The sequence below is a fragment of the Callithrix jacchus genome, chromosome 18, assembly GCF_049354715.1.
Source record: "Callithrix jacchus isolate 240 chromosome 18, calJac240_pri, whole genome shotgun sequence".
Lineage (NCBI taxonomy): Eukaryota > Metazoa > Chordata > Mammalia > Primates > Cebidae > Callithrix > Callithrix jacchus.
Genome location: NC_133519.1, coordinates 12,790,878 through 12,815,823, shown reverse-complemented (window position 1 = coordinate 12,815,823; position 24,946 = coordinate 12,790,878). Strand labels below are relative to the sequence as shown.

General features: G+C 45.7%; 2 protein-coding genes, 1 long non-coding RNA gene and 1 pseudogene across 5 annotated transcripts in view; 3 read left to right on the top strand and 1 right to left on the bottom strand.

Moving 5' to 3' along the window:
* Nucleotides 1-24,946, top strand: part of LOC103788982 (uncharacterized) — an 870,763-nt gene that overhangs the window by 418,914 nt on the left and 426,903 nt on the right. The gene's annotated exons all lie outside the window — the stretch shown is intronic.
* Nucleotides 1-24,946, top strand: part of LOC103788983 (uncharacterized) — a 209,007-nt gene that overhangs the window by 172,772 nt on the left and 11,289 nt on the right. The gene's annotated exons all lie outside the window — the stretch shown is intronic.
* LOC118149237 (high mobility group nucleosome-binding domain-containing protein 3 pseudogene) lies at nt 1,754-2,548 on the top strand (annotated as a pseudogene).
* Nucleotides 6,103-11,382, bottom strand: CRNN (cornulin). Its single transcript, XM_017966278.4, has 3 exons — nt 11,336-11,382; nt 9,262-9,412; nt 6,103-8,114 (listed from the first exon to the last, which is right to left on the bottom strand). Exons 2-3 carry the CDS (start codon nt 9,397-9,399, stop codon nt 6,456-6,458), a joined length of 1,797 nt encoding a protein of 598 aa, XP_017821767.4. The 5' UTR covers nt 9,400-9,412; nt 11,336-11,382; the 3' UTR covers nt 6,103-6,455.

The window sequence follows — 24,946 nt, the reverse complement described above, 5'->3', positions numbered from 1 at the left end:
TTTTATTGCTAAGACTTCAAAAGCACAGACAACTAAAACAAAAATGGCAAATGGGACTATATTAAACTAAAAACCTTCCACACAGCAAAGGAAACAAAACAGTAAAGAGACAACCTGTAGACGGGGAGAAAATATTTGCAAACTATTCATCTGACAAGGGACTAATATCCACAACACAGAAGGAACTCAACTCAACAACAAACAATAATCCTGTTAAAAGTGGGCAAAGGATCTAAATAGACATTCCTCAGAAGGAGACATACAAATGGCTAACAAATGTATGAAAAAATGCCCAACATCACTAATCAACAGGGAAATGCAAATCAAAACCACAATGCGATATCATTTTACCCCAGATGAAAGGGTTATTAGACAAAAGATAACGAATGCTGGAGGATGTGGAGAAACGGGAACTCTCATACATTGTTGGTGGGAAGGTAAATTAGTATGACTATTATGGAAAGCAGTATAGAGTTTTCTCAAAAAACTGAAAACAGAACTACCATATAATTCAGCAGTCCCACTGCCTGGCGTGTATCTAAGGAAAGGAAATCAGTATATCATAGGGATACCTGCAACCACATATTTATTGCAACACTCTTCACGATAGCCAAGATAAGGAATCAACCTAAATGCCCATCAACAAATGAGTGGATAAAGACAATATGTGTGTACAAAAATGGAATGCTATTTAGCCTAAAAAAATGAAATCCTGGCATTCACAGCAGCATGGATGTGCCTGAAAAATATTACATTAAGTGAAATGTCAGGCGCAGAAGAATAAAGACCACGTGTTCTCATTCGCATGTGGGGGCTAAAAAAAAAATGATACCATGGAAGTAGAGAATTGGGGGCATTAGAGGTTGGAAAGAGTAGAGGGGAGGGGAGGATTGGGAGAGATTGATTGACAGATACAAAATTACAGAGCTGAGTGGCCTACATCAGTCCTGGGAATTGAATCCACAGCCTCTGTGAGTGACCAGGACAACAGCAGGCTATAGCCTTGGTCTCCGGGCCCCTAGGAAAAGTGTACAGACCATCACTTTCTGCCTTGAGGAGGGAAAGCCACAGGATGTTGACCTCCCTGGCTCTCTGTAGGGACTGCTCCAGAAATGTACTTTCCCAGGTGGGATAATCATGACATGCTCACAACAGTGGGCCAAGGCCCTGTATATGATGTAGATATGTAGCTGCTGGCAGCCAGTTGCCAGTAGGAATGGTTCCATGAAGGGCACTCCTTAAACCCACACACACACACACGCACACACACACACTCTCACTCTCTCTCTCTCTGTCTCATCCCCATGGCTCAGAGCAACCTGGGGCTGCTCTCACTACTGGTAGCTTCACTACTGAGGTTTCAGGGTACTTACTCTGGGTGCTGCTGTGCCCAAGACCACACCACTGAGCCCATTCCCCGTCTGATGCCATCTTCTTTCTCATTTCCTGCCGGAGCTCCTTTACATGTATTAGTCATAACTGCCACCAGGGGACAGTAGCACAGTGCACTTGCTGTCTATGCAGACTGGGAAGCTACCTGGTGAAAGAGGTTTTCTGGGCCTTTGAAGTGAGGCTTCAGCCCTGAGTGTCCCTGAGGACAGGGCCATTTTACACACTATGGCCAATCCAATGTGACTGGCACTTATGAGCTTTGCAAGAGACAACAAAATATTTGAATCAAAAATAAATAGACAGGGGCGGGCCGGGCGCGGTGGCTCACGCCTATAATCCCAGCACTTTGGGAGGCCGAAGCGGGTGGATCACGAGGTCGAGAGATCGAGACCATCCTGGTCAACATGGTGAAACCCCGTCTCTACTAAAAATACAAAAAATTAGCTGGGCACGGTGGTGCATGCCTGTAATCCCAGCTACTCAGGAGGCTGAGGCAGGAGAATCGCCTGAACCCAGAAGGCGGAGGTTGCGGTGAGCTGAGATCACGCCATTGCACTCCAGCCTGGGTAACAAGAGCGAAACTCCGTCTCAAAAAAAAAAAAAAAAAAAATAGACAGGGGCTATGCCATGCCCTGCGCGTGAGCAGCTGCAGTGGCAGAGTCAGTATCCAGAGGCGGCACCACCAGTTCCACCCTGTTGCTTTGCTTTTTGCTGACCGACAGAGTCACTATGCAGATGAGAAAGTCTCCGGAGAATACAGAGGGCAAAGACGGATCCAAGTAACTAAACAGGAGCCCAGAAAATTGTCTTCCAGATTGTCAGCAAAACCTGCTCCACCGAAACCTGAACCCAAACCAAGAAAAACATCTGCTAAGAAAGAACCTGGAGCAAAGCTTAGCAGAGGTGTTAAAGAGAAGAATGAAGGAAAGCTGGAAAGAAAAGTACTACACCGTCTGGAAATGCTGAAGCTGGAGCTGAAGGGGCACAGAAAACTGAATCTGTAGATAACCAGGGAGAATGAATTGTCATGAAAAATTGGGGTTGATTATATGTATCTCTTGGGTCAACTTTCAAAAGCTGTTTTTACTTCGTATTTTGTAAATGCTGATCTTTTTAGAACTCTACTAGTTGGCATACAAAATTCAGTGCTGTGCAAACTGAGGTGTTTAGTTTTACTGTGCACATTTGAGTTTTTCATGCAGTTATTCTTGAGCAATAATCCGTGGTGCTTTTGTACCTGGGTTTTATGTGATTTTAATAAAACATGAATAGTCGCAGCCACCTGCTGACAATTTGTGGTTTAAAATAAAACATTTTCTTGTTTGCAAAAACAAAACAAAATTAAATTAAAAAAATAGATGCCTTTCCATAGGTATACCTGTCAGCTCCAAAACAAATGTGCAAAGGAAATTTATAAGCACTTAAATTTAAATGTCTAGATATAAAGCTTTGTGAATCTCCTTCATTGTTAAATTTAGTATTAATGAAAAATTCTGGTTAAGCAATTTTAATATTTATATTGTCCTCAAAAATGTGCTCTGTAGTTGCAGAGAAGTCATAGCTAAAATGAGGCAAATGTACAAGTTATGTCGTAATTCCATAAACAAAACTATAAAAATGCTCTCAAAAAATTTTCAACAAAGATTATATTTAAGTGGTGTGTGTGTGCGTTTTAATGTGTTTGATATGATTGGGAAGGATGATTTCTCTATCCTTTGAACAAAATAGAGTCCGTCTTAGAAACTATAAAGATATTTAATTCCCATCAAGTCTCTGTATTTTCCACAAATATTCCATTTTGTCTCTAAAATAACATGCACATTTTTTGAAAGCAGCCTCTATGTGGAAACTTTAAAAGTCAAGGAAGGCCAGTGAATCCCTATAGGGACTACAGGTCCCAGAGTATCTGGGACTACAGGTGTACACCACCATGCCCAGCTAATTTTTGCATTTTTCTTTTTGTTGAGATGGGATCTCACTATGTTGCCCAGGTTAGTCTTGAATTCCTGAGCTCAAGTGATCTGCCTGCCTCAGCCTCCCAAAGTGTTGGGATTACAGGCGTGAGCCATCGCACTGGGGCCTATTTCTGTTTTTGAATAATGCATTGAAGTTTTCTTTGTGACCTGATATTGAACATTTCATGTGTAGAAGGTATAGTTTTTTTCTTTTTAGGTTAATACATTGCTGGACTATATGTCTGTAGAGTTCTTTACATCTTATTGAATGTACTATTTCTTCTCTACACTTACTGTCTTAAGCTGAGAGAGATGATTCAAGTGCCCTATTCTTACTATGCTATTTTCTTTAAGTTTGTCCTTGTATCTCTTGTAGTTTCTGCCTCATCAGAGTTGAGCTACATTATTGAATGTATAGACATTAAAAACCATTATGTCTTCATTGTGAAATTATTGCATTTGGCATTTTGAAGCATCATTCTTAGTCGTATTGAATGGTTTTGATCTAATCTGGGAGCAGGATCATGACTCCTGATTTCTAAATCGTGTTTTAATCTGCACTTTCCTGATGTATGTCAACTCGATCACCCCCTTTACGGATTGTTTTCCCACTCTCCTTGATTTGGATACCTCTCGTAAGGAGCATAGACTTGTCTAGCGCTAATACGAAACCTTGTTCTTCTAACAGTGAGTTTTTGGCTCTGGACATTATTATTATAAATAATGATTGACCTCAGTCTATCACACTCTTTAATGTCCTATTTATGAAAACCTATATCTTTTACGTAAATAACAGCATGCACTCTGTTGTCTGTGGTATTTGCTTTTTTCTAAAACGTCTTTTGGTGTTGAGGAAGGTTCATATTTGGGTTGTTACCTCATAGTACATCTTTATGTAACATGCATTCTGTATCCCCCTTCCCTTTATAAATGGCATATTTACTCCCTACTCTAAGTAATAATGAAATTTTCTGGAAATTTTCCCCCTACCCTCCTTCTTCCTTCCTCAGTATCTAATGTGAAGTCACCTCCTTTCACTCCCAGTTTTTCCTTGTAGGCATAAGACAATCAGCGAGCAGACTCTATTTTCTGGATGCTTTCTCTTTCTCCCTTCATTTTTTGTTAGCTGTACTGTATACAACATGAAATGCTATTCCGTCACCTTTGTCCACATTATGTAGTCTTAGTTCTGCAGTTAAATACATTTAAATGTGCATCGTCAGATTGTATGCCAGACAGTTCTGTGATTCCGGTCTGTGTGTGTGTGTCTGTGTGTGTGTGTGTGCGTGCGCGTGTGCGTGCACTTATTTTCTAGTAGTTCCCCCAGAAAGGGCTTATGGGAGCAATATTCCCTGAGTCTTTGCATTTCTTTGCTGTTTTTCTTTGGACTTTATATGTATAAGCCCGTGTGAATGGATATAAAATCCATCTGTCCTCAGAAGAGCCACCTTTCCTTTCACACATTCGCCCCTTACTACTGTGACACCAGCTCTAGGATTTTGTTTGGTGGTTGAGTTTTCTATCACTACTGTAATTGTTTATAAGATCAGTGCCTTAAAATGACAAACATGTTATTCTCCTACAGCCTTGAAGGTCATAAATCTCAAATCAAGGTGGCAGAAGGGCTACGTTACTTCTGAAGACTCTAGAGGAAAATGTCTTGCCTTTTCTGGATTCTAGTCTCTGCACACTCTTTGGCTCAGAGCACATGGCTGCAGCCGCTGGTTTCGTCAACACACTACCTTTTACCCACTTTCATCCTCTAGTCTCACTCTTATAAGAAACCTTGTGATTATATTGGACTCACCCAGATAATCCAGAATAACCTCCCCGAATCTCAAAATCCCTAACTTAATCACAGCTGCAAAGTCCCTTTTCCATATAAGGTGATGTATTCCCACGTTTCTGAGATTAGGTCCTGGATGTCTTAGGAGGTCGTTATGTAACTTACATTTTGTTTTTGTTTGGTTGTTGCTTATCCCACATTTTGTTTTTTCCTTGGCGATTTCCCTTATTTCCCGTAAACCACTAATGCAGTGAAAAATACGCTTTCCGCAGGCTCAAGTTATTTTACCTTTGGAAACCTTTCTGAGTATCTAGTCTTGTGTACTGACGAAAGCACAAGACCCCCAGGGAATTTCTAAACAATATGAATTGGCTCCAAACCTTAGAACCGGCATCTGTAGGGTCAGGTTTATAAATCTTTGAGAACTGTGCTGGTCCCTCTTGTAATAAACCAGAAGTGATAGTCTCTGCCCCACAGCATGGTTTGTATCTGGTGGGTAAAACATCACAAGAGGAAGAGGTCCGAGCTGACACTGATGGGGAGGAAGGAAGGGAAGTACAGTTTGGGCCCCTGGCTCAGTACCCGGTAACATAAGCCTCATTCTTTCCCCACGCGGCCATTGGGGGCCTTCTTCCATTTACTGGTAAGCTTCAATCAGCTTTCCTGTGTGACCTGACAGGTGAATAGAGGTTTAACACTACAGAATCAGAGGTAGTGAAAGACCAAGAAGAATTTTGCCTAAATACTAATTGTCCTTTAAGGGCCATTATCAAGGAAGCACCTTTTGTATGGAAGCTTTGCTGATCCAGCTCTGCCAAGTATGAAGTATGATACATAGTAGGAATCTCGTGTAATATTCTCTCAACTACTTGCTCTTCAAAGGTAGGGACTATGTCCAGTTTATCATCTCATAACTCTACAGCCCTTGGCCTGTCATGTCAATAGAAGGTGATTGAATGAGACTCGGAGGCCAGTTGCTGAAGATTTTATTGATGCATTAGAGTAGACGGGGCAATAGAGAGATGTCAGAGACAAAAATAGTTCTGAAAACCCCCACGAGATGAGGACAGTTCAGTACAAAGGAGTGACTTGCTCCAAGTCTTCCTGCTCCTGAGAGGGTCTGCACTGCAAAGCAGGTAAGAGAGAGCAGTTTAGGGTAGAAAGCTCCTGGCAGAAATGACCTCGTTGAGAAACACCTAAAAGAGAAGCTGCATAATAAAAAGCTGATGTCCAGGGATGCACCCACTAGACTGGCCATGCAGGGCAAGCCAACGTGTCTCCAGCTATCTCCTTCTAGTACTAGACATTGGAGTCAGGGGGAGTCATGGCTGGTCGCTTCTCAAGTAGGAATACAGCTCCCTAGTGGTGATGGCCCGCTTCGCTTCTGGTTGGGCTGCATCCCGGCCCTGTGCTGAGGAAACGCTTGTGTGCAGGCTGCCATGGTCCGGCCTGAGGATCGCTGTCTCCTTTGAGTGGTCATCAACCCATTCCTCAACAACCTGTCTGTCTCTGTCTCCCTGCCCTTCTGTCACACTAGGGCTGCTCCAGTCCTGCCTTCCTGACTCAGGGTTTGCCCCAGTCTGGGCCTGTCCTCCCAGTACTGTCTCTCCTGCCTCAGGCTTGCTCGCTGGTGTCCATCTTTGGCCACTGCCGGACTCTGTCTGGGTCTGTCCCTGTTCTCTAGCTCCTCCATGACTTACAGTTTGGCTTCTGTCCTGCTCCACAGTCTGGGTGTGTGACCCTGCCTGTGTCTGAGTGTGTCCTGTCACAGCCTGGCTGGTCTGGGTGCGTGACCCTGCCTGTGTCTGAGCGTGTCCTCCTGTCACAGCCTGGCTGGTCTGGGTGCGTGACCCTGCCTGTGTCTGAGTATGTCCTCCTGTCACAGCCTGGCTGGTCTGGGTGTGTGACCCTGCCTGTGTCTGAGCGTGTCCTCCTGTCACAGCCTGGCTGGTCTGGGTGTGTGACCCTGCCTGTGTCTGAGTATGTCCTCCTGTCACAGCTTGGCTGGTCTGGGTGTGTGACCCTGCCTGTGTCTGAGTGTGTCCTCCTGTCACAGCCTGGCTGGTCTGGGTGTGTGACCCTGCCTGTGTCTGAGCGTGTCCTCCTGTCACGGCCTGGCTGGTCTGGGTGCGTGACCCTGCCTGTGTCTGAGCGTGTCCTCCTGTCACGGCCTGGCTGGTCTGGGTGTGTGACCCTGCCTGTGTCTGAGCGTGTCCTCCTGTCACGGCCTGGCTGGTCTGGGTGTGTGACCCTGCCTGTGTCTGAGCGTGTCCTCCTGTCACAGCCTGGCTGGTCTGACTCCTGCCTTGACCGTAGGTCTCAGTCCCTCTGTTCTGACCATTGGTGGACTCCTGTGTCTGGGTGCTGGTGCTTCCTGTCTGGTGGCTGTTGTCCTGGTCCAAAGTCTGGGTGGCACCTGCCTGGGTCTGAGTTCCAGATCCAGTCACAGTCTCACCTGTCTGGCGGGCTCTGTCTTGTTCCCTGGTCTGTGGCCTCATCTCCCTGGTCTGATGACTCTGGCCTTCTCCAATTGCCTGGGTCTTCTCTTTGTGCCCCCAGAGCTGTGTCTGCAGGCTTGTTCTCTCCTGGCTCTGGGACCCGGCTTGCCTGTCATGGCTGCTGACCCACACAGAGCTGGTGGCCTGACCCTGGGTCTGAGCCCCAGGCCTGGGCCTGTTCTGCCCTCTGGAAGCCTGCTCGCTCTGTCCCTGGCTGCTCCCCTCACAACACTGCCCTTTCCCTGCCCTTCCCACTTCAGTGCCACTTCTCTGTCCTTCCCCCAGCTCCCGCGAGGCCCCAGGGTGGAGGCTGCCAGACCCTTGAGAGCCGCATGCTCCCTCAGGACTCTCGCTCAGTGTCTTGAAACAGGCCTGGGCCACTTTAAACACCAAGACCAGGAATTCCTTGAACTCCACAGTCCCTGTGTGGTCTTCATCCAGCAGCCGCAGGACCTCATCCACAGTTGCCGGGTCGTGGGGTTTCTGAGGAAAAGATGAGATGGAATCAGCACCCCTCCCCTGAGGAGGACGTGGGCAGGCCCCTTCCACTCTGCTGCCAGATTCCCCCGCCTCAGACCCCACACTCCACACACCTACGGCTAGAGCAGCAGCAAGACGTAATCGCCTTTTTGTTTAAGTCCTGTCCCTCTCCCGTAGTGTAGGGAGCACTTTTTGTTTTGTAGCCTCTGTTTGGCACAATTTCTGGCCTACAGGAAAATTAGATAAAGATGTATTGAAGAGTGAATGAATTATTGAATTGACAGTGCAACTGTCTGGGCTTTCAGGTTGATGGTCTGGGCTGCCTATGGCACCTTGCTCCTGGCACTGAGGCCTTAGTCTCTGCAGCAGGCTCAGCACAAGAGCAGCAGGGTGGGAACACAGCCCCGTGGGAATTCTGTGGGCTCCTCACTGAGGCCCAGATGTTTTCCCATGATAAAGAGGGAGGGGTGCAGTGGGCCTGCAGAGCTGCCCTGAGCGTGTGGACACAACGTCCTTCTGTTCCCACATATCCTTGACCCCAAGGCCATCATCATCCCGGTCGCTTTAGGCGCAAACCAGACAGAAAAGGGCATGAAGGCCTTGGCTCTGGTTTGCGAGATGGGGTGGGGCGGGGCAGGGTACCAAAGTCTTCCCCTAGTTATTAACAACCTGCTCTTCAAAATTTCATTTCTGATGTGATCAGTCCGCTAATATTTTTGAGTAACGTCTTTGTGAAAGCCCAGAGCTATGCTTCTAATGACTGCCTGCGAATGGATGATTACATTCAGATAGACGTGAGAAATGTTCACTGTATCGAGTTTGAGAGGCAGAAGAAAGCAGCAATTATTTTCATTCTGAAACACTCCAAGGCTCTGCTCCTCCCTGAGTTGTCCGTTTAGAGCTCTTTTACCTCATCTTTAGAATTCATTAAAACCAAGGTACTTTCTCTAAACAGCCAGGACTTGCCAGCTCCTATGACCATCCCTTGTCCTTTCACCTTCTCTTTTCCTTCCTGCACAGCTGCCCTCTGTCCTGTCAGGCCTGGGTTTAGCTGCTGCCTCTGCAAATTCCCCCAGGCAAGGCCTCTGCAGGCAAACAAGGTTTCAGTCTCCTGCTACGTCCCCTCTCCACCCAGCTCAGCCCGCCATACCACAATCACATCGGCAAACTCTTGCTCCAAGAGTCTTTTCAGCTCCCCTCGGGTCAGGGCTGTGCAGTTGCCCTCCGTCCTCGCGTAGCGCCTGAAGGCCTCGATGATGCCATTAATGTTTCGCAGTAACTGAGGCATCTTTGAAGTCAACCTGGAAAAGATGAGAAGTCTCCTTGGAGGCTCCATGCTCCACTCCGTAGTTTCCTTTAGAGCACGTCTGCTGCTAGGTCTTCCCTTGCATGTTCGGCTCTGCTTTTCCTTTTCCCTTGTCCTTTCCTATCTAATGCATCTTATGTATGGGAAAAAGGAGCACACAGGATGGAGGCAGGTTCCCGAGGCAGAATTAAATGCTGGCTCCACTACCTACCTATGGTGCGAGCTGGGATGAGTTGCTTTGCCTCTCCATGCCTCAGTTTACTTATTGCGAATGAAGGTGATATTAGTACTTGATAGGATTATTGTGACTATGTAAAGACATAATTCATAAAAAGCAGTTGGCAGATGCCTGGCTTATACTAAGTGCTCCCTATTAAACATGATTATTATGCTATTATGCATATGTACCCACCTACATAATCACTCTACTGCTCGCAAAGCACTTTCCTGTGCCTCATCTCTTGTCATCCTTATTTCCACTTTTTCTTGTAGGTGAGGAAACAGAGAAGTTAGGCCCACAATTTTTAAGGAACAAGATATCTAGAATCCATCTCTCCTTAACCCAAATGCAATAGGCTTTCTAGAATGTACTCTGTGGACAGGATTTATCTGCTTATCACAAGGGTCTTAGGGTCCCACTGGGAACACCAAGAGGAAGTAAACACGCGTGTGAGTCAACTCTTGTCTTGGGCGGGAGCCAAGCAGGAATTCCAGGGACCCAGCCCTCCTTTCTTGCATTTTTTGGGAAGGTGTTCAGGACGAAGCTGGGCTACCACCTGCTGGGAATGCTCAGGATGGGGGGGCACCTGCTTTGGGTGGGAGACCTTCCAGTTCTGAAGGCCCAAGTTTCTCTGCATGTCACCTCTCTCTGCAGTCCTCGGACCTATCAGAGAAGTCAGCTTGCCCAGATGCTGTGTGGCTCCAACAGGCCCAGATTTCTGGTGACCTAGGAGTTGGTTCCTAATCAAAGGGAAAGCTTTTCTTTTTCATTAGCTAGGAATCTGGAGGCGCATGAACAAGAGGTATAGAGACTTGAAGATTCTTTAGCAGAAGCCTTGGAGATACCCAAAGGAGGAGATGGTATCGAAGATGACCAGCCTCAAATGTAAGGGGAGACAGAGGCTGCAGCAGCTGGAAACCAGAGCGAGGATGGGACAAGGTAGACATAGGAGAAGAAAGAGAAGAAAGGAAGGAAAGAGACTTGAGTGCTAGAAAAAGCAGGTCAGTGTGGCCCTGAGGACTCAGTAGGTTACAGCAAAAGGTGGGCTGTTCAGGAGAAGCCCTTTCTAGGTCCTGGTAACCAACAATTTCAGGCAAACTTTTCATCAAGGTAAAAAACAGAGTATTTTTCCTCCACATAGATGAAAAATATCTTTCTTTTTTTGCAAACCATGTAGTCAACTTTAACCATTGACCTTTAGATAAGAAAAATAATAAGATGAACTTTTAGTTACATTTTAGATTCCTTAGAATAAATCTACAACTATTCTGCCTAAGCATCACCCTGGGGTAGGAGAGGGGAATCACGTAAGCCCCTTCATCCATGACACAGTTTGCTCTTATCGTCTAGGTTGGCATAAATAAACTGATTGTTCCCACAGGCTCTCAGCACTGCAAAGAAGCTTCCAGAGCCTTAGAAACAAGAAACCTTTGCTGATCCAGGAAGGCACATGGGTGGCCCCATAGCAGCTGCCCACACAGTTTTCAGTGAAAGGAGCTACTGCCAGGCCAGACTCAGGCAGGAGAACAAAGCCTGATTGCTTCAGGAGAGCGTGTTTCCCAATGGCAGCGTTGTTCTGCCCAGTGCCCACGGCTAGCTCTGAAGGACACACAGCCCATACCTGACAGTCCCAGGTTTATGAGCTCAGATCACCAAGACACTGAGAATGAAAAAGAGGTTTCTTCTGAGGGGACTTACCTAAGGCCCAGGTGGGATGAGACAAGTGGCTAGGTGGTGTGAGGAGTACCAGGTCAGTGTGATGAGAACCTTTTATAGGGGTTTTAACCAAGGCTCATGTTTTAGACAGGATATCCTGCCCTATGGGAAGGCTTGATTCATCCAAGATTTAGCCCAGCCCAGCCCCACCTCCTCTTGTCTCTGTTTTACCTGCTGATGTGTGGCTGCTTTGGTCTAATTAGCAGGCCCCTCCTACCACATTTGGTGCCTTCTACAGCTGAGTCCTCTTGACAGAGAAGCATCTCTCCATCGTGATGGATTCAGCAGTGCTTGACACACGCTGGGGTCCTGGTGAACATTCTTTGTCTCCATGAGCCTGCAAAGTCATGGGACTCTCTCCGTTTTTAATACAAATGTTCAAGAATATGTCTATTGAGGTTAACTTTTACTAAGTAGTCAGTCTGGGAGGTCACACGTGTTTTTGTGGTGATGTTATTACTTAGAACATTTTTTGAATTCTTGTTTTGTAAGTGCCTTTCACACTTAGTGTATGAGACACAAGAAAACCAGTTTTATCTCTTTAAAGTTGGGTCTCATTTTTAGTTAAAACAAAAAAAGTTAATACCTTCCCTGCCCCATGCTATGGGTAGGTAGCATTCTGTAGCTGGTGAGAAAAGAGGCTTATTATGATCATGAGCAAACTCCTCATTGCAAGGACAGAAAACTCAACTGGTGGCTAATCAGCAAATATTTATGGAAAGTTTGCCCCATTTCAGGCAGAGGGCTAAGGCCCTAGAAATACAGTGTTGAATATGATGGCAGCAGTTTCAACTCTCATGGAGTCTGTAGCCTGGCCATCCCAGGGGAAAATCCCTAAGAGGTTAATGATAATGGTAATTGCCATTTCATTTCATTTCATTTCATTTCATTTCATTCTATTTTCATGACCCTCTCATCTCATTTGATCTCCATAGCAATCCTCTGAGGTGGTCTGGCTAAGCCCAATGCATAAATGAGAACACTGAGAAATCCTTGGAGAAGGAGCCACTCAGTGAAGAAGAGACGGGGCTGGACTAGAGACCCTCGGACTCCAGGCCCGTGTTCTTTCTGTTGCACCGTGCTGCAGCTTATTCTTCTCTCACTGCATTTTGGCATGCTGTGAACACAACACTTATCCTCAATGTGTGAAGAACCATTCCTGAAAAGGAAGTTTTCTGAGCTCTGAAGCCAAGTCCCCAAGAGGCCTCCTGAGTGGCACTTTGGTGGATAATATATACTGTATATCCTACGTGGCACTTTGGTGGATAATATATACTGTATAGCCTCCTGTGTGGCACTTTCGTGGATAATATATACTGTATAGCCTCCTGTGTGGCACTTTCGTGGATAATATATACTGTATAGCCTCCTGCGTGGCACTTTCGTGGATAATATATACTGTATAGCTTCCTGCGTGGCACTTTCGTGGATAATATATACTGTATAGCCTCCTGCGTGGCACTTTCGTGGATAATATATACTGTATAGCTTCCTGCGTGGCTCTGCAAGGGAAATCATCTTTACCATCTTCACTTATATATCAGCATGCGGCAGACAGGAAAGGGAGTGACAGGATGGGAAGGCACGGTAAGGGCCTTGGTTGCAGAGACTGGTGTATCGAGGCCAGTCCCGGAGCAACAGCACAGCCTCCAGCACATTCCTTCAGGGTCCAGAGCACTGGGGATCTCCAGATTTTGGGAGGGCAGGCTGGAGGCTTTGTGTTTGGAGAGTTTTGTCTGTGTGGCAGGGGAGGGGAGGTTGGCTCCAGTCCTGGTGTGAAGGTGGGGTGGGCACACTGGCCAAGGAAGAGCAGAGTAGGGGCTCCAAAGGGAGCAAGAGCTGGCTGAGGTTGCTTCTCGCTGATCAGAGTTAGAAGAAGGCCAGCGTGAGAGGGTGAAGCTGGAGAACAAGAGGAAGAGCAGATTAGACCTCCCTTCTGTGGGTGGTGATCTAAGCTTTTGCTGAAGGGGCTTAGAACTGCCAGAGAGGTTTTGGAACTGAGGAAAAGTTAGGGAAGTAACAAGCCAGAGGCTTTATCTAGATGGTGACTATGGGGTAGGTATTATGAACCCAATTTATAGATGAAGAAACCAAGGCACAGAGAGTAAGTAAAACTAAGTAAAGTACCCAAGGTCACGTACCTAGAAAGTGAGACCTGAATTTGAACTTGGTTCTGCCTGCCTCCAAAGCCTAATATGCCTTTACATGTGCGTGGAGCAGGACTGAGCTGTGAGGAACTAGGGCACCATAGAAGTAGAGGTTGAGGAAGTGTATGTGTGTGTTGGGCCCGTGGAAGTGGGCCCGTTAAAGTGTGCAGGTGGGGCTGGTGGAGATGGGGAGTTGGCAGAGATTGGGACTGAGTCTGTAATCGAGTGTGTAAGTTTGTTCTTTTGTAAAGTTTGTGAGGAGACGTGGTAAGTTAGTGTGCAAGTTGTCAGAATCAAAATTAAGTCATTTGTGTTCAAATCTTTGACAAATATAGAGCTAGGGAAGGCTGTGAAGAGAGGCTTCTCGTGCTTGTCCACCTGCTAACAAAACTATCACAAGAGACTGCAAAACCCACAACCTTCCACAAAGGCCATGACAGCCTTACACAGTAACCGCTTCTATGAGGACATCTGCCCAGCAACTGCCTCTCCAACCTTATGCTGGCATCACCATTGCTATTGATCTTTGTAGCCAAGAATATGCATTTTAAAACAATTATGCAATTTTCTTTTTTTTTTTTTTGAGAGGGAGTTTCACTCTTGTTACCCAGGCTGGAGTGCAATGGCGTGATCTCGGCTCACCGCAACCTCTGCCTCCTGGGATCAGGCAATTCTCCTGCCTCAGCCTCCTGAGTAGCTGGGACTACAGGCACGCGCCACCATGCCCAGCTAATTTTTTGTATTTTTAGTAGAGACAGGGTTTCACCATGTTGACCAGTATGGTCTCGATATCTTGACCTTGTGATCCACCCGCCTCGGCCTCCCAAAGTGCTGGGATTACAGGCTTGAGCCACCGCGCCTGGCCAACAATTATGCAATTTTCATCATGTTTCCTGTAAGATCTTTTGTTTCCCTTTACCTCCCTGAATATGCAGTTTGCTGTGGCACATGTATTCCCATTGCGATGCCCTATTCTCAAATAAATACCTCTTTTTCTTTTTTAAGAGAGCCTCTCTGTGGTTATTATTTAGGTTGACATTAGTGACTTGACTTGGTAGTTACATTTTACAGGCATGCCGGAGGGCAGCCGGGCCAGGCACTGCTGTATCAGAAACTCAGCAATGGAAACTCAGTTTTGCCCTTTGATTCTTTTGTATACACTTAACAATGTATCACTGACTCCACTTGATTTATTTCTGCAAGACACAAACAGTATTGGCTACACTTAGTGGGCTACAAATAAAGAATAAGACTGCTTTTCAGAAAATCAGCCCGATTGGGCAAACAGGCCCTACACACCAAAAGTAATTATTTTAAAATGAAACGTAGAAACTTTTAGAATGCTAAATAAAAAACAGAGTCAAATATCACAAGGACTAGAGTAAAGAATCTGGACTCAGGAATATGAGATCAGGTTCAATGTCAGCAACACCTCCCTACCTAGGCTTGTTTTGGTTTGCTGGTTTTATTTACTTGATTTTATTTGCTAATACTGAGTGCCTACTGTGTACAGACACTGTGCTAAAAACTGCACATATCATTTTATTTAACCCTCACCACAACCGTATGGTAGCAAAGATATTATCCCAATTTCATACATGAAGAAATTATCATTAACTAACTTAACTTCCCAAAGACAGAAGATTCATGGCAAAGGTAGGATTTGAACCCAAACCTGTTCAACTTCAGAGCCAAGTATCTTAATCTTTCTGCTTTGCATCTTGGCTGAAGTTTCTTATTTGAAGTCTGGGAAATTCCCTTTGACTTAACCCAGCTCAACATGGTGTGTTCCAGCTTAACTATTATGGGAACTAGCTGTGGAACCGCAGAGAGTAACAAATAGGGCAAGTTCCCAAATCCACAGGCCCTGTGACATGCTGGGGAAAAAGCCAAAGGAAAGAATCTCTCTTCATACTGACACTTCCCTTCCTTCCCTCTTCCCCATTGTTCAGTGGCAAAATCCGGAATGTTTGGCAAAAGCATCTGTAAGTTCAGCCCAGGAGAACAACTGGGCTTTCATGGAGGGGGTGCTTTTCTTTGGGTTCCCTCTCGTCCTACATCATGGTCATCATCTCCTGATTGCCCCAAACAGGGATGTACTTCACACACACACACACACACACACACATACACACACACACACGGAGACCGGGGCCGACTGCTTTTCAGGCTAAACATCGTCTGTCTAATGAAGTGTCTCTTCCACTGCAGCTTCACCAGTGTCTGCTGTCTGGTCCTCATTGGCTGGCGGATGAAGGGGACAGGGAGATACTCTTCGTAAGCTACCTGGATATCTGGATCCTCTTGGGTCAGGTGGCAAGTCAGTGTTAACTCTGACATGGCTGCCTTTCAAATTTCTGCCATTACAAAGGCAGCCAAGAAACCCGACCTTTAAAGAATGCTGCTCACCAGACATCTTCACCTTCAGCCAGCAGCGCGCAGCAGTCATAAGGGACAGTGAATGGCTGCAGGGCGGCCACTCACATCTCTCTCAAAAAGTAGCAGATGAGGAGATTCCATAATCTTGGGCTTCACCTTCAGAAGAGAACAAAACCAAATCTGAAAGCCAGAGAGCTATTTCCTAGAGTTGCTTGGGTTATGAGAGAATGTGCTGGTCCCTGTTGCCCACATATCCTTACTGAAAGACAGGGTTGCGGGGGAATGGTTCTTAGAGGGAAAAAGAACAATGAGAAGTTCTGGACCTTCTTATTTTCTCTCTGCTTAATTTGGAGTCTCTTTTCTCAAACCCACCCCACATAGTACCTGATCAGAAGATCCTGGAAGCCCAGATGCTCAAGTTCTGCCCTGGAAATGCCAGGGATGATTAGGCAGACACTGGAGACGGACCTGTTGACACAGTTTCCAGTGACTTAGTGAGTATCTCTCAGGCCAGCTGGGCCTAATCCCTGAACGGACAGGTTGTGTTGGCCCTGCAGTTTCTCTGAGTTCTGATCTGGGCAGCAGGCGCATGGCTAAAGCGATTGTTAGTGTCCTTGGTTTGGCCGGAAGAGCTGGAATCTGCCATTTAGTAAGGACTCTGAATAGCCTAGATCTAGGTGTCCAGTCCGTAGGCAGAACTCCTAGAACATGCAAACTGGAAGGTTCCAAGCTCCTTTTTTTTTTCCCACAGGGAAAGGAACAGAAATCATGGCAAGAGCAGTGAGCTCCTTTTCCTATGTCACTACTGCCCCTTCTCAGAGCCCTACGAAGTCCTGGTGGTGTCAAAATTTACCAACTTAAATGTAAAAGAAACAGATTAATTTTCTCACTGTGTCCTTATTCCCATCATAATCTCTGGTAAAGTACGGGCCTATCATTCCCTGCAAAGCCCCAGTTCCTGCTGCCTTCTTGGCTTCCCGCAGCCCTTTTTCCTGCCTTGAATGCTTCCTCTCCATCTCCTCCATGCAAAGGCCCCCTTCTGTTCGGAACAGCTCCCGTAGCACTGCCTCCATCATGTATCTCCAGATGAGTGCACTTGGATGAAGTCTCCTGCACACATGTTCGCTTGCTCCCAATATTCTTTTCTTGGTACATTTTACAGCTCTGTTTTACTCTCCCAGCCCTATCATTGCTTGTCTATTTGCTTTATCATCTTTTCTAGATTATCTCCCTTTTTGAGGACAAGGCTGATTTGCAGTAAATATGTCATGAGTTGATATGAAAGCATTGCCCATTTCTCTGGAGAGCACAGCTTTCTCCAGAAAGCATAAGGGCGGGGGGCTACATCACTTAAACTATGCCTGGCCCCATATTTCCACCCCCTAGAGCTCCTGGGCTTCATTCCTACGCTCATGGGGTAGAGCGGACACCTCCACATCCAAAGCCAAAAGAGGATTCCAGGAACAAGTTGGTAAAAAGTCCAATGTCCCTCTAATCAGGGTGGACTGGATTTGTGCTGGCTTTAACCCTACAAGCCTGTTGGTACTGGTCTCCACTGGGGTTGGCCAGTTTTTAACCTAGTTCCCTTCTCCATTAATCAAAGCACCTATCCCTTCCAGGGAGTTTTGTTATCTGGGAGGAAAAGGTGATGACAGGGTGTTCTCAGCAAACTGAGTAACAAGGGAGCACCAAAGGCATTCAAAGTTGAAGGCCATTAAACAGGAAGTGACTTCAGGGTGTTGGAAATACCATCCTTATTTCACAGGAAGAGAGTTGGCTGCTGAGGACTAAGGGCATGTGAGGCCATTCTGGAGGCCACTGGCTGCTTTAAACCTAAGCATTCATTGTCTTCAGACCACCTTGATGAAGCCAGTTTTGGGAAGATTAGAAGGCACACAGGCATGGTTCTCATCCCCAGGAGTGCAGAGACCAACATGGCTCCACAGTGTAGCTGGCTGCGTGACTTGAGAAGGCTCTTAAACTCTTGAGCCTCAGTTTTCTTGTCTATAATATAGTGATAACCTTTCTTTACACCAAACAGTTATTGTGATATTAAAAATACACCCTGGGTGTGGATGTGTTGTAAACTGACGAATCCTAAAATGTCATCGTTGTTATTTAAAGTAGAGGTACTGGATAGTCCTTTTGAAGACCGGAAGGTCCATGATACTAATATTCGAATGTTCACTCATTCTGTCATTTAAGAAACATAATCTATAAATTACAACATACACCTTGAAAAATTAAAATATAGAATTAGAAAAACCAATGAGCAATATTTCACTAACTGTCCTTTTTCCCCCCAAAAGGATTTACTAAAGACTTTCTCCAGTCAATTTTGTATTAGCTTATATATCCTCACTATTTCGGAACAAAGAATAGAAAGCTGATGTTAGGAGCCATTGTTTTCAGATCGATCCAAAGTGAAAATATAGCTCTCCATGGAATATAAAGAAGAAATATTCAGCTTCTACAACTTTCGTGTTGCCAAAAGCTAGACACAGCCTTGCAGTGAGCTTTACAGTAAGTAGTTACTGTCATGTAGAACTGGATAGGCCGGGCTTGGTGGCTCACGCCTATAATCCCAGCACTTTGGGAGGCCGAGGTGGGTGGATCACGAGGTCAAGAGATCGAGACCATCCTGGTCAACATGGTGAAACCACGTCTCTGGTAAAAATACAAAAAATTAGCTGGGCATGGTGGCGCATGCCTGTAATCCCAGCTACTCGGGAGGCTGAGGCACAAGAATTGCCTGAACCCAGGAGGCGGAGCTTGCGGTGAGCCGAGATTGCGCCATTGCACTCCAGCCTGGGTGACATGAGCAAAACTCCGTCTCAAAAAGAAAGAACTGTATAGGACTCTCTGAGGCAGTGACCAATTTGGGGTGACCAGTGTTTCCATGTGAGTGCTAAGAACCTGCTGTCTATCTCCTTTCCTGAATTGAAGGCTTCAGGTGCTTGGTGGCCTTTGCAATTATCATAAAGTTTCCACAAATCCATGTGCCTGCCAACCATGGCTGCATAAGGAATGCGTATCCGACACTACGTGTGTGCTATTATTTTTCAAACATAGGCTGCTGAAGTGGCAGCGGTGGCCAAGACACAAGTCAGTTTTCTCCAGGGTGGGCCTGTGTACGAGGATTGAGACACTGGCTGCCAAAGCAGCTGGTTACAGGCAAGACCTGGAAGTCTGGATGGTGACAGTGCCTGGCTCACAGAGGCCAACATTCATCAGCTAAAGTTTCACTCAGGACTTACCAAATTCAGGTGAAATTGACACCTGACAAGGAGCATTAGGAGACACTGCAGAGAAGATGCTGAGGAGTCCAACACAGTCTGGATGAGACTCTGCTAGTCCTACACAGTCAGTTCATTTACTATTGAAGAGATGGAGGCTTGACTTGAGGCTCAGCAGCTCTGGATGGTACAAAGATTGTGTGGCAGGCTGGATGTGGTGGCTCACGCCTGTAATCTCAGGACTTCAGGAGGCCAAGGTGGGAGGATCACAGAGGTCAGGAGTTTGAGACCAGCCTGGCCAACATGGTGAAACCCCACCTCTACTAATAAAATACAAAAAAATTAGATGAGCATGGTTGTAGGTGCCTGTAATCCCAGCTACTTGAGAGGCTGAGGCAGGAGAATCACTTGAACCCAGGAGGTAGAGGTTGCAATGAGCAGAGACTGTGCCATTGCACTTCAGCCTGGGCAACAAGAGTGAAACTCTGTCTCAAAAAAAAAAGACTGTGTGCCAGCCATGGTGATGAGGTGACTCACGCACGTGACAACTTGCCTTCTCATACCCTGAAATGTTCTTCTTCCCAATTTCACAGGAGGAACTTGAGTTTCAAAGAGGTGAAATGACATGTCCAAAGTCACACTGACCACTTTGGGTGGAGATAATGAGGTAAGAGGCAGGGACGACTCGTCCTGGCTCAGATTGGAGAGTGGCTACAGCAGGGAAGAGGCACTGGCAGCATCTCCCATTGCTCTTGCTGCCCATCACCACGAGACGCTCCCACCAGCGCCATGACAGTTTACCAATGGTGCGACAACATCTAGAAGTTAACACCCCCTTCCGCGGCAAAACTGAGAAGTTACCGGCCATTTTCTAGCTATTTCTGAATAACTTGCCCCATAATTAGCATGTCATTAAAAGTGGGGATAAATATGACTGCAACCCACCCCGTGTTGCTGTCCTGGGTGCCCTGCCCGTGGGGTAGCCCTCCGCAGGAGCCGTCAGGGAGCTGTAACTCTGTTGCCACTTCAGTAACGCTGCCTTCTTGCACCACTGGCTGGCTTTGAATTTCTTCCTGAGTGAAGCCAAGAACTTTCCCTACATCAATGGAACTGGAGCTGTGTGTGTGTGTCTGTGTGTGTGTGTGTGTGTGTGTCTGTGTGTGTGTCTGTGTGTGTGTGTGTGTGTGTGTGTGTGTGTGTGTTTATTCCTGGCTTAGTGGGCTTCTTACTAGAAAAATTTGCCTCCATGGTGGGTTTGGGGTGAGGTGGGGAGCATGAATGCCCATAAGTGGTAGGCAAAGTGTTGTTGGTGTTTTTGTCAATGTGAGGGCCTCTTTTACAGCCCTCTCAGCAGGGTAGGAACAAGGGCACCAGGGACTATGGGCATAGGTAAGGGTGGCCCACAGAAGGGCAAGCCCTCAGTATCAGCTCTCTGAGGCAGGAGTGTGGCCCCTGAGACACCACGTGGTGTCACATATGATAGCCTCTTTCCACTTTCAACCCATTAGAAAGGGACTCAGAGCCTCCGGCCTCCTTCTTTGCTTCTAAACTGTTAACCTCTTAGCCTGTCCTTGGTCAGGCATAATGTTTTTGTTGTTGTTCCAGTCAAAAGTGAGGGCTTTGCAGGCCAACTGAGCTCAGAATATATTCTGACTCCTTCCCTTATAAGCTCAGTGACTTAGGACACATCCTTTAACTTCTCTAAGCTTCGGCCTCGTCTCTGAATATGGAAGTTATACAATAGCTTTGCCTCCATGGATTGTGTACAGATTAAATAAGCTGGTGAATCTTAAAAGGTCTTCCTGGTGACTGACGACAGTCGGCTCTCAATAGACAATAGATATATGATGCCAATCATGAAGATGGAGACGAGAACACTGATGACAAAAGATAACCAGCTCTTCAGAGTTGTCTGAAAGTCCTTCCACAAGAAGACTTGATACGGTTAAACAGAGAACCCAGAGGCTCCCATGGTCATGAGCGTGGTTTTGTAATGTAACATGGCTGAATAATAAAGTGCATGTGTGTTCATCTGTAGACGATACATCTGCTTAAGTTTCAACATGCACCTCTCTGCTCAGTTGCAAAGTAGGACCAAAGTAGGTGATGAAAATTCTGAAATTTTGACTGCAAATGGAAACAACAGAATAGTCGCCACCACTTCTGTCAAAGCTACGGCACAAGGCTGTGACTATTTGGGAATATGTTGACAACGGTTGACAGAATCAGAATCACACAAGAAGCAAATCCAGACAGGACCACACCTGCATGGTTTACCAATTCCCCAGTGATGTAGGATTCATGTCAACCCCATAAACGCTTTGTAAATTCGTTTGAAATCTATTGTGAATGCCATTTTTCTTAAACTAATATTTCTATCAAATCATTTATACAACGATGTGGGTTCTGTCACTTTTAATGATTTTTGCTGTCAGTTCCTAGGATTTAAACTGAAAGAAGCTCATCAGTTTTACTATAGTTTAAGTCCTTACTGGGGAAGGGTGTGCTCACTGCCTTCTAGATTCGGGTTCCCAGACTTGGCTCACCAGGTCCGGTCTCTGCATCTGGCATGGTGCTTGATCTCCCTGGATGTGCCATGCCCATCGCTTGTGCTCAGTTGGTCTCTCTTTGAACCCAGAGCTGCCTCACATGGAAAACCAAACACAGAACACTGCAAGGTATGAGGTGAAGTCCCCGAGGTGTGTCGTCTGCGAAAGGGCCCCAGCTCTGCTCTGCCGCAAAGGATGCATGCACGCTTTGTTTGTACTTGGAAGTATGTCTTGTATACTTCCAAGCACTAAAAAGCCTCAGATGGCTGCCTTTTTTTTTTTTTTTGAACATAATAATATCTGTCCCTACAAGCTGTACAAAGGATACAGGCACTGATAATTACAGGCTAGCTCATCATTGCCCCTGGGGCTCTATCTAGATGGAGAGGACTGTGTTGAAGGTTGGAGATTATTCTCTCACTGGCTTCTTCACATGTTCTCCAGAGAAGCAGAACCAATAGAATATACATAGATATACATGAAGAGAGAGAGAGAGAGAGAGTTGAGAATTTATTTTAAGGAATTGGATCACACTATTGTGGGGACTAGGAAGTCTGAATTTTTCAGGGCAGGCTGGCAGCTGGAAATTCCAGCAAGAATTCATGTTTCAGTCTTGAGTCCAAAGACAGAATGGAGGCAGAACTCCTTCCTCTTCAGGGAACCTCAGTCTTCTCTCAGAGGGCCTTCAGCTGATTGGATGAGGCCCACCCACATTACAGAGGGTGATCTGCTTTCCTCAAAGTCCACTGACTGAAATGTTACTCACATCTAAAAAATGCCTTCACAAAAACATCTAGACTAATGTTTGACCAAAAACTGGGCATCACAGTCTAGCCAAGTTGACACGTAAAATTAACCGTCACAGTCTTGGTACTTATTTCATTTCCATAGTCCTGGCTTTTCTTAATTAGGAGTTTCTTCCCTGATTTCTTAGCAAATGAACAGTCTTTTGATATCTTGGTCTGGGCTTTCATTTCTTGTCTTTCTTCTCAAGAAATCTGCTCCAATCTTCTTTATTTTTAATTTAGCAATTTTCTTTTCTTATTAAAAGTACCACATGTACATGGAAGAGAATTTAGAAAATTGAGATATCAAAAGGAAAAAATAAAAATGATCATAATACCACCCTGTGGGAACAATCATTAGATTGTATATTCTTTCGGTTACTTTTCCACGTGCACATATAAGCAATGATAGTAATAATGATAGCAAACACCTATCAATTACTGCATTCGAGATATTCATTCATTCAATCCTCCCAGCATCCATGAGGTGGGTACCATCATTATTGCTGTATCCAGGAGAGGAAAACCAAGCACAGACAGGTTAAGTGACTTGCTCAAGGTCACACAGCTAGTAATGGTCAGAGTCAGACCCAAGCACTCAGGTTCTGTTACCGAGATTTTAAAAGCTTCACTATAGTGCCCCTGTGTACATATAATTTTATATAACATTGGGATTATTTTGTATACAACATAGTTTATTTTACCTGATTTTTACATAATGATATGGCTTGGCTGTGTCCTCACCCAAATCTCACCTCGAATTGTAACTCCCAGAATTCCTATGTATGGTAGGAGGGAGACCCCACACAGAGTTCCTACTGGGGCACTACCTAGTAGAACTGTGAGAAAGGAGCCACCAACCTCCAGACCCCGGAATAGTAGGTCCACCAACAGCTAACACCATGCACTTGGAAAAGCTGCAGACACTCAATGCCAGCCTGTAAAAGTAGCTGGAAGGGAGGCTGTAACCTGCAAAGCCACAGAGGCGGAGCTGCCCAAGACCATGGGAACCCAACTCTTGCATCACCGTTGCCTGGATGTGAGAACTGGAGTCAAAGAAGATCATTTTGGAGCTTTAAAATTCAACTGCTCTGCTAGATTTGGGACTTGCTTTGGCCAATTTCTCCCATTTGGAACAGCTGTATTTACCCAATCCGTGTATCCTCATCATATTGAGAAAGTAACTAGCTTTGTTTTGATTTCATGAGCTTACAGGCAGAAGAGACTTTCCCTGTCTCAGATGAGACTTTGGACTGTGGACTTCTGGGTTAACACTGAAATGAATCAAGACTTCGGGGGACTGTTGGGAAGGCATGATTGGTTTTGAAATGGGTGAACAATACGATTTGGAGGGGGCAGGGGTGGAATGACATGGTTTGGCTATGTCCCCACCCAAATCTCAACTCGAATTATATCTCCCAGAATTCCCATGTGTTGTGGGAGAGACCCAGGGGGAGGTAATTGGATCACGGGAGCTGGTCTTTCCCGTGCTATTCTCATGATAGTGAATAAGTCTCACAAGAGCTGATGAGTTTATCAGGGGTTTCCGCTTTTGCTTCTTCATTTTTCTCTTGCTGCCACCATGTAAGAAGTGCCTTTTGTCTCTCGCCATGATTCTGAGGCCTCTCCAGCCATGTGGAACTTTCAGGCATGTTTTTTTCAGCAGTATGAAAATGAACTAATACACATAGTAATAGAAAATTACCTTTTTAAGGATTATTAAATAGTCTTCAACATCATTTTTGTGGTAGTAAGGAATTTTACTGGATGGAGGTGCCATTACATATTTAATCATTCCCCTTCTTAGTTTCTTAGCCTGTTTTTTTCCTTTTATAAAACACGCAACATGAGGCTGGGCACAGTGGCTCACACCTATAATACCAGCACTTTGGGAGGCTGAAGCTGGCAGATCACTTGAGGTCAGAAGTTCGAGACCAGCCTGACCAACATGGTAAGACCCTGTCTGCACTAAAAATACAAAAATTAGCTGGGCGTGGTGGCTTATGCCTATAATCCCAACCACTCAGGAGGCTGAGGCAGAGGTTGCAGTGAGCCGAGATAGTGCCACTATATTCCAGCCTAGGTGACAGAGCCAAAGTCCATCTAAAAAACAAACAAACCACACAATATGAATATTCTTTTTTTTTTTTTTTTTTTTTGAGACAGAGTCTCACTTTGTCACCAGGCACCAGGCTGGAGTGCAGTGGCACAATCTTGGCTCACTGCAACCTCCGCCTCCCGGGTTCAAGCAATTCTCCTGCCTCAGAGTCCTGAGTAGCTGGGACTACAGGCACGCGCCACCATGCCCAGCTAATTTTTGTATTTTTGGTAGAGACGGGGTTTAGATGGTCTCGATCTCCTGACCTTGTGATCTGCCCGCCTCGGCCTCCCAAAGTGCTGGGATTACAGGCTTGAGCCACCGTGCCCGCCCGAATATTCTTAAATATATATATTTTAGGCCCAATTTAAATGTTATTCTTAAGTGCCTAGAATCAAA

Excerpts from the sequence above, each read along its gene's own strand:
- CRNN (XM_017966278.4), bottom strand. The coding sequence starts at position 9,399 with ATGCCTCAGTTACTGCGAAACATTAATGGCATCATCGAGGCCTTCAGG. Across the intron at positions 8,115-9,261 it reads AGTTTGCCGATGTGATTGTG|AAACCCCACGACCCGGCAAC; the intron begins GTATGGCGGGCT and ends TCTTTTCCTCAG.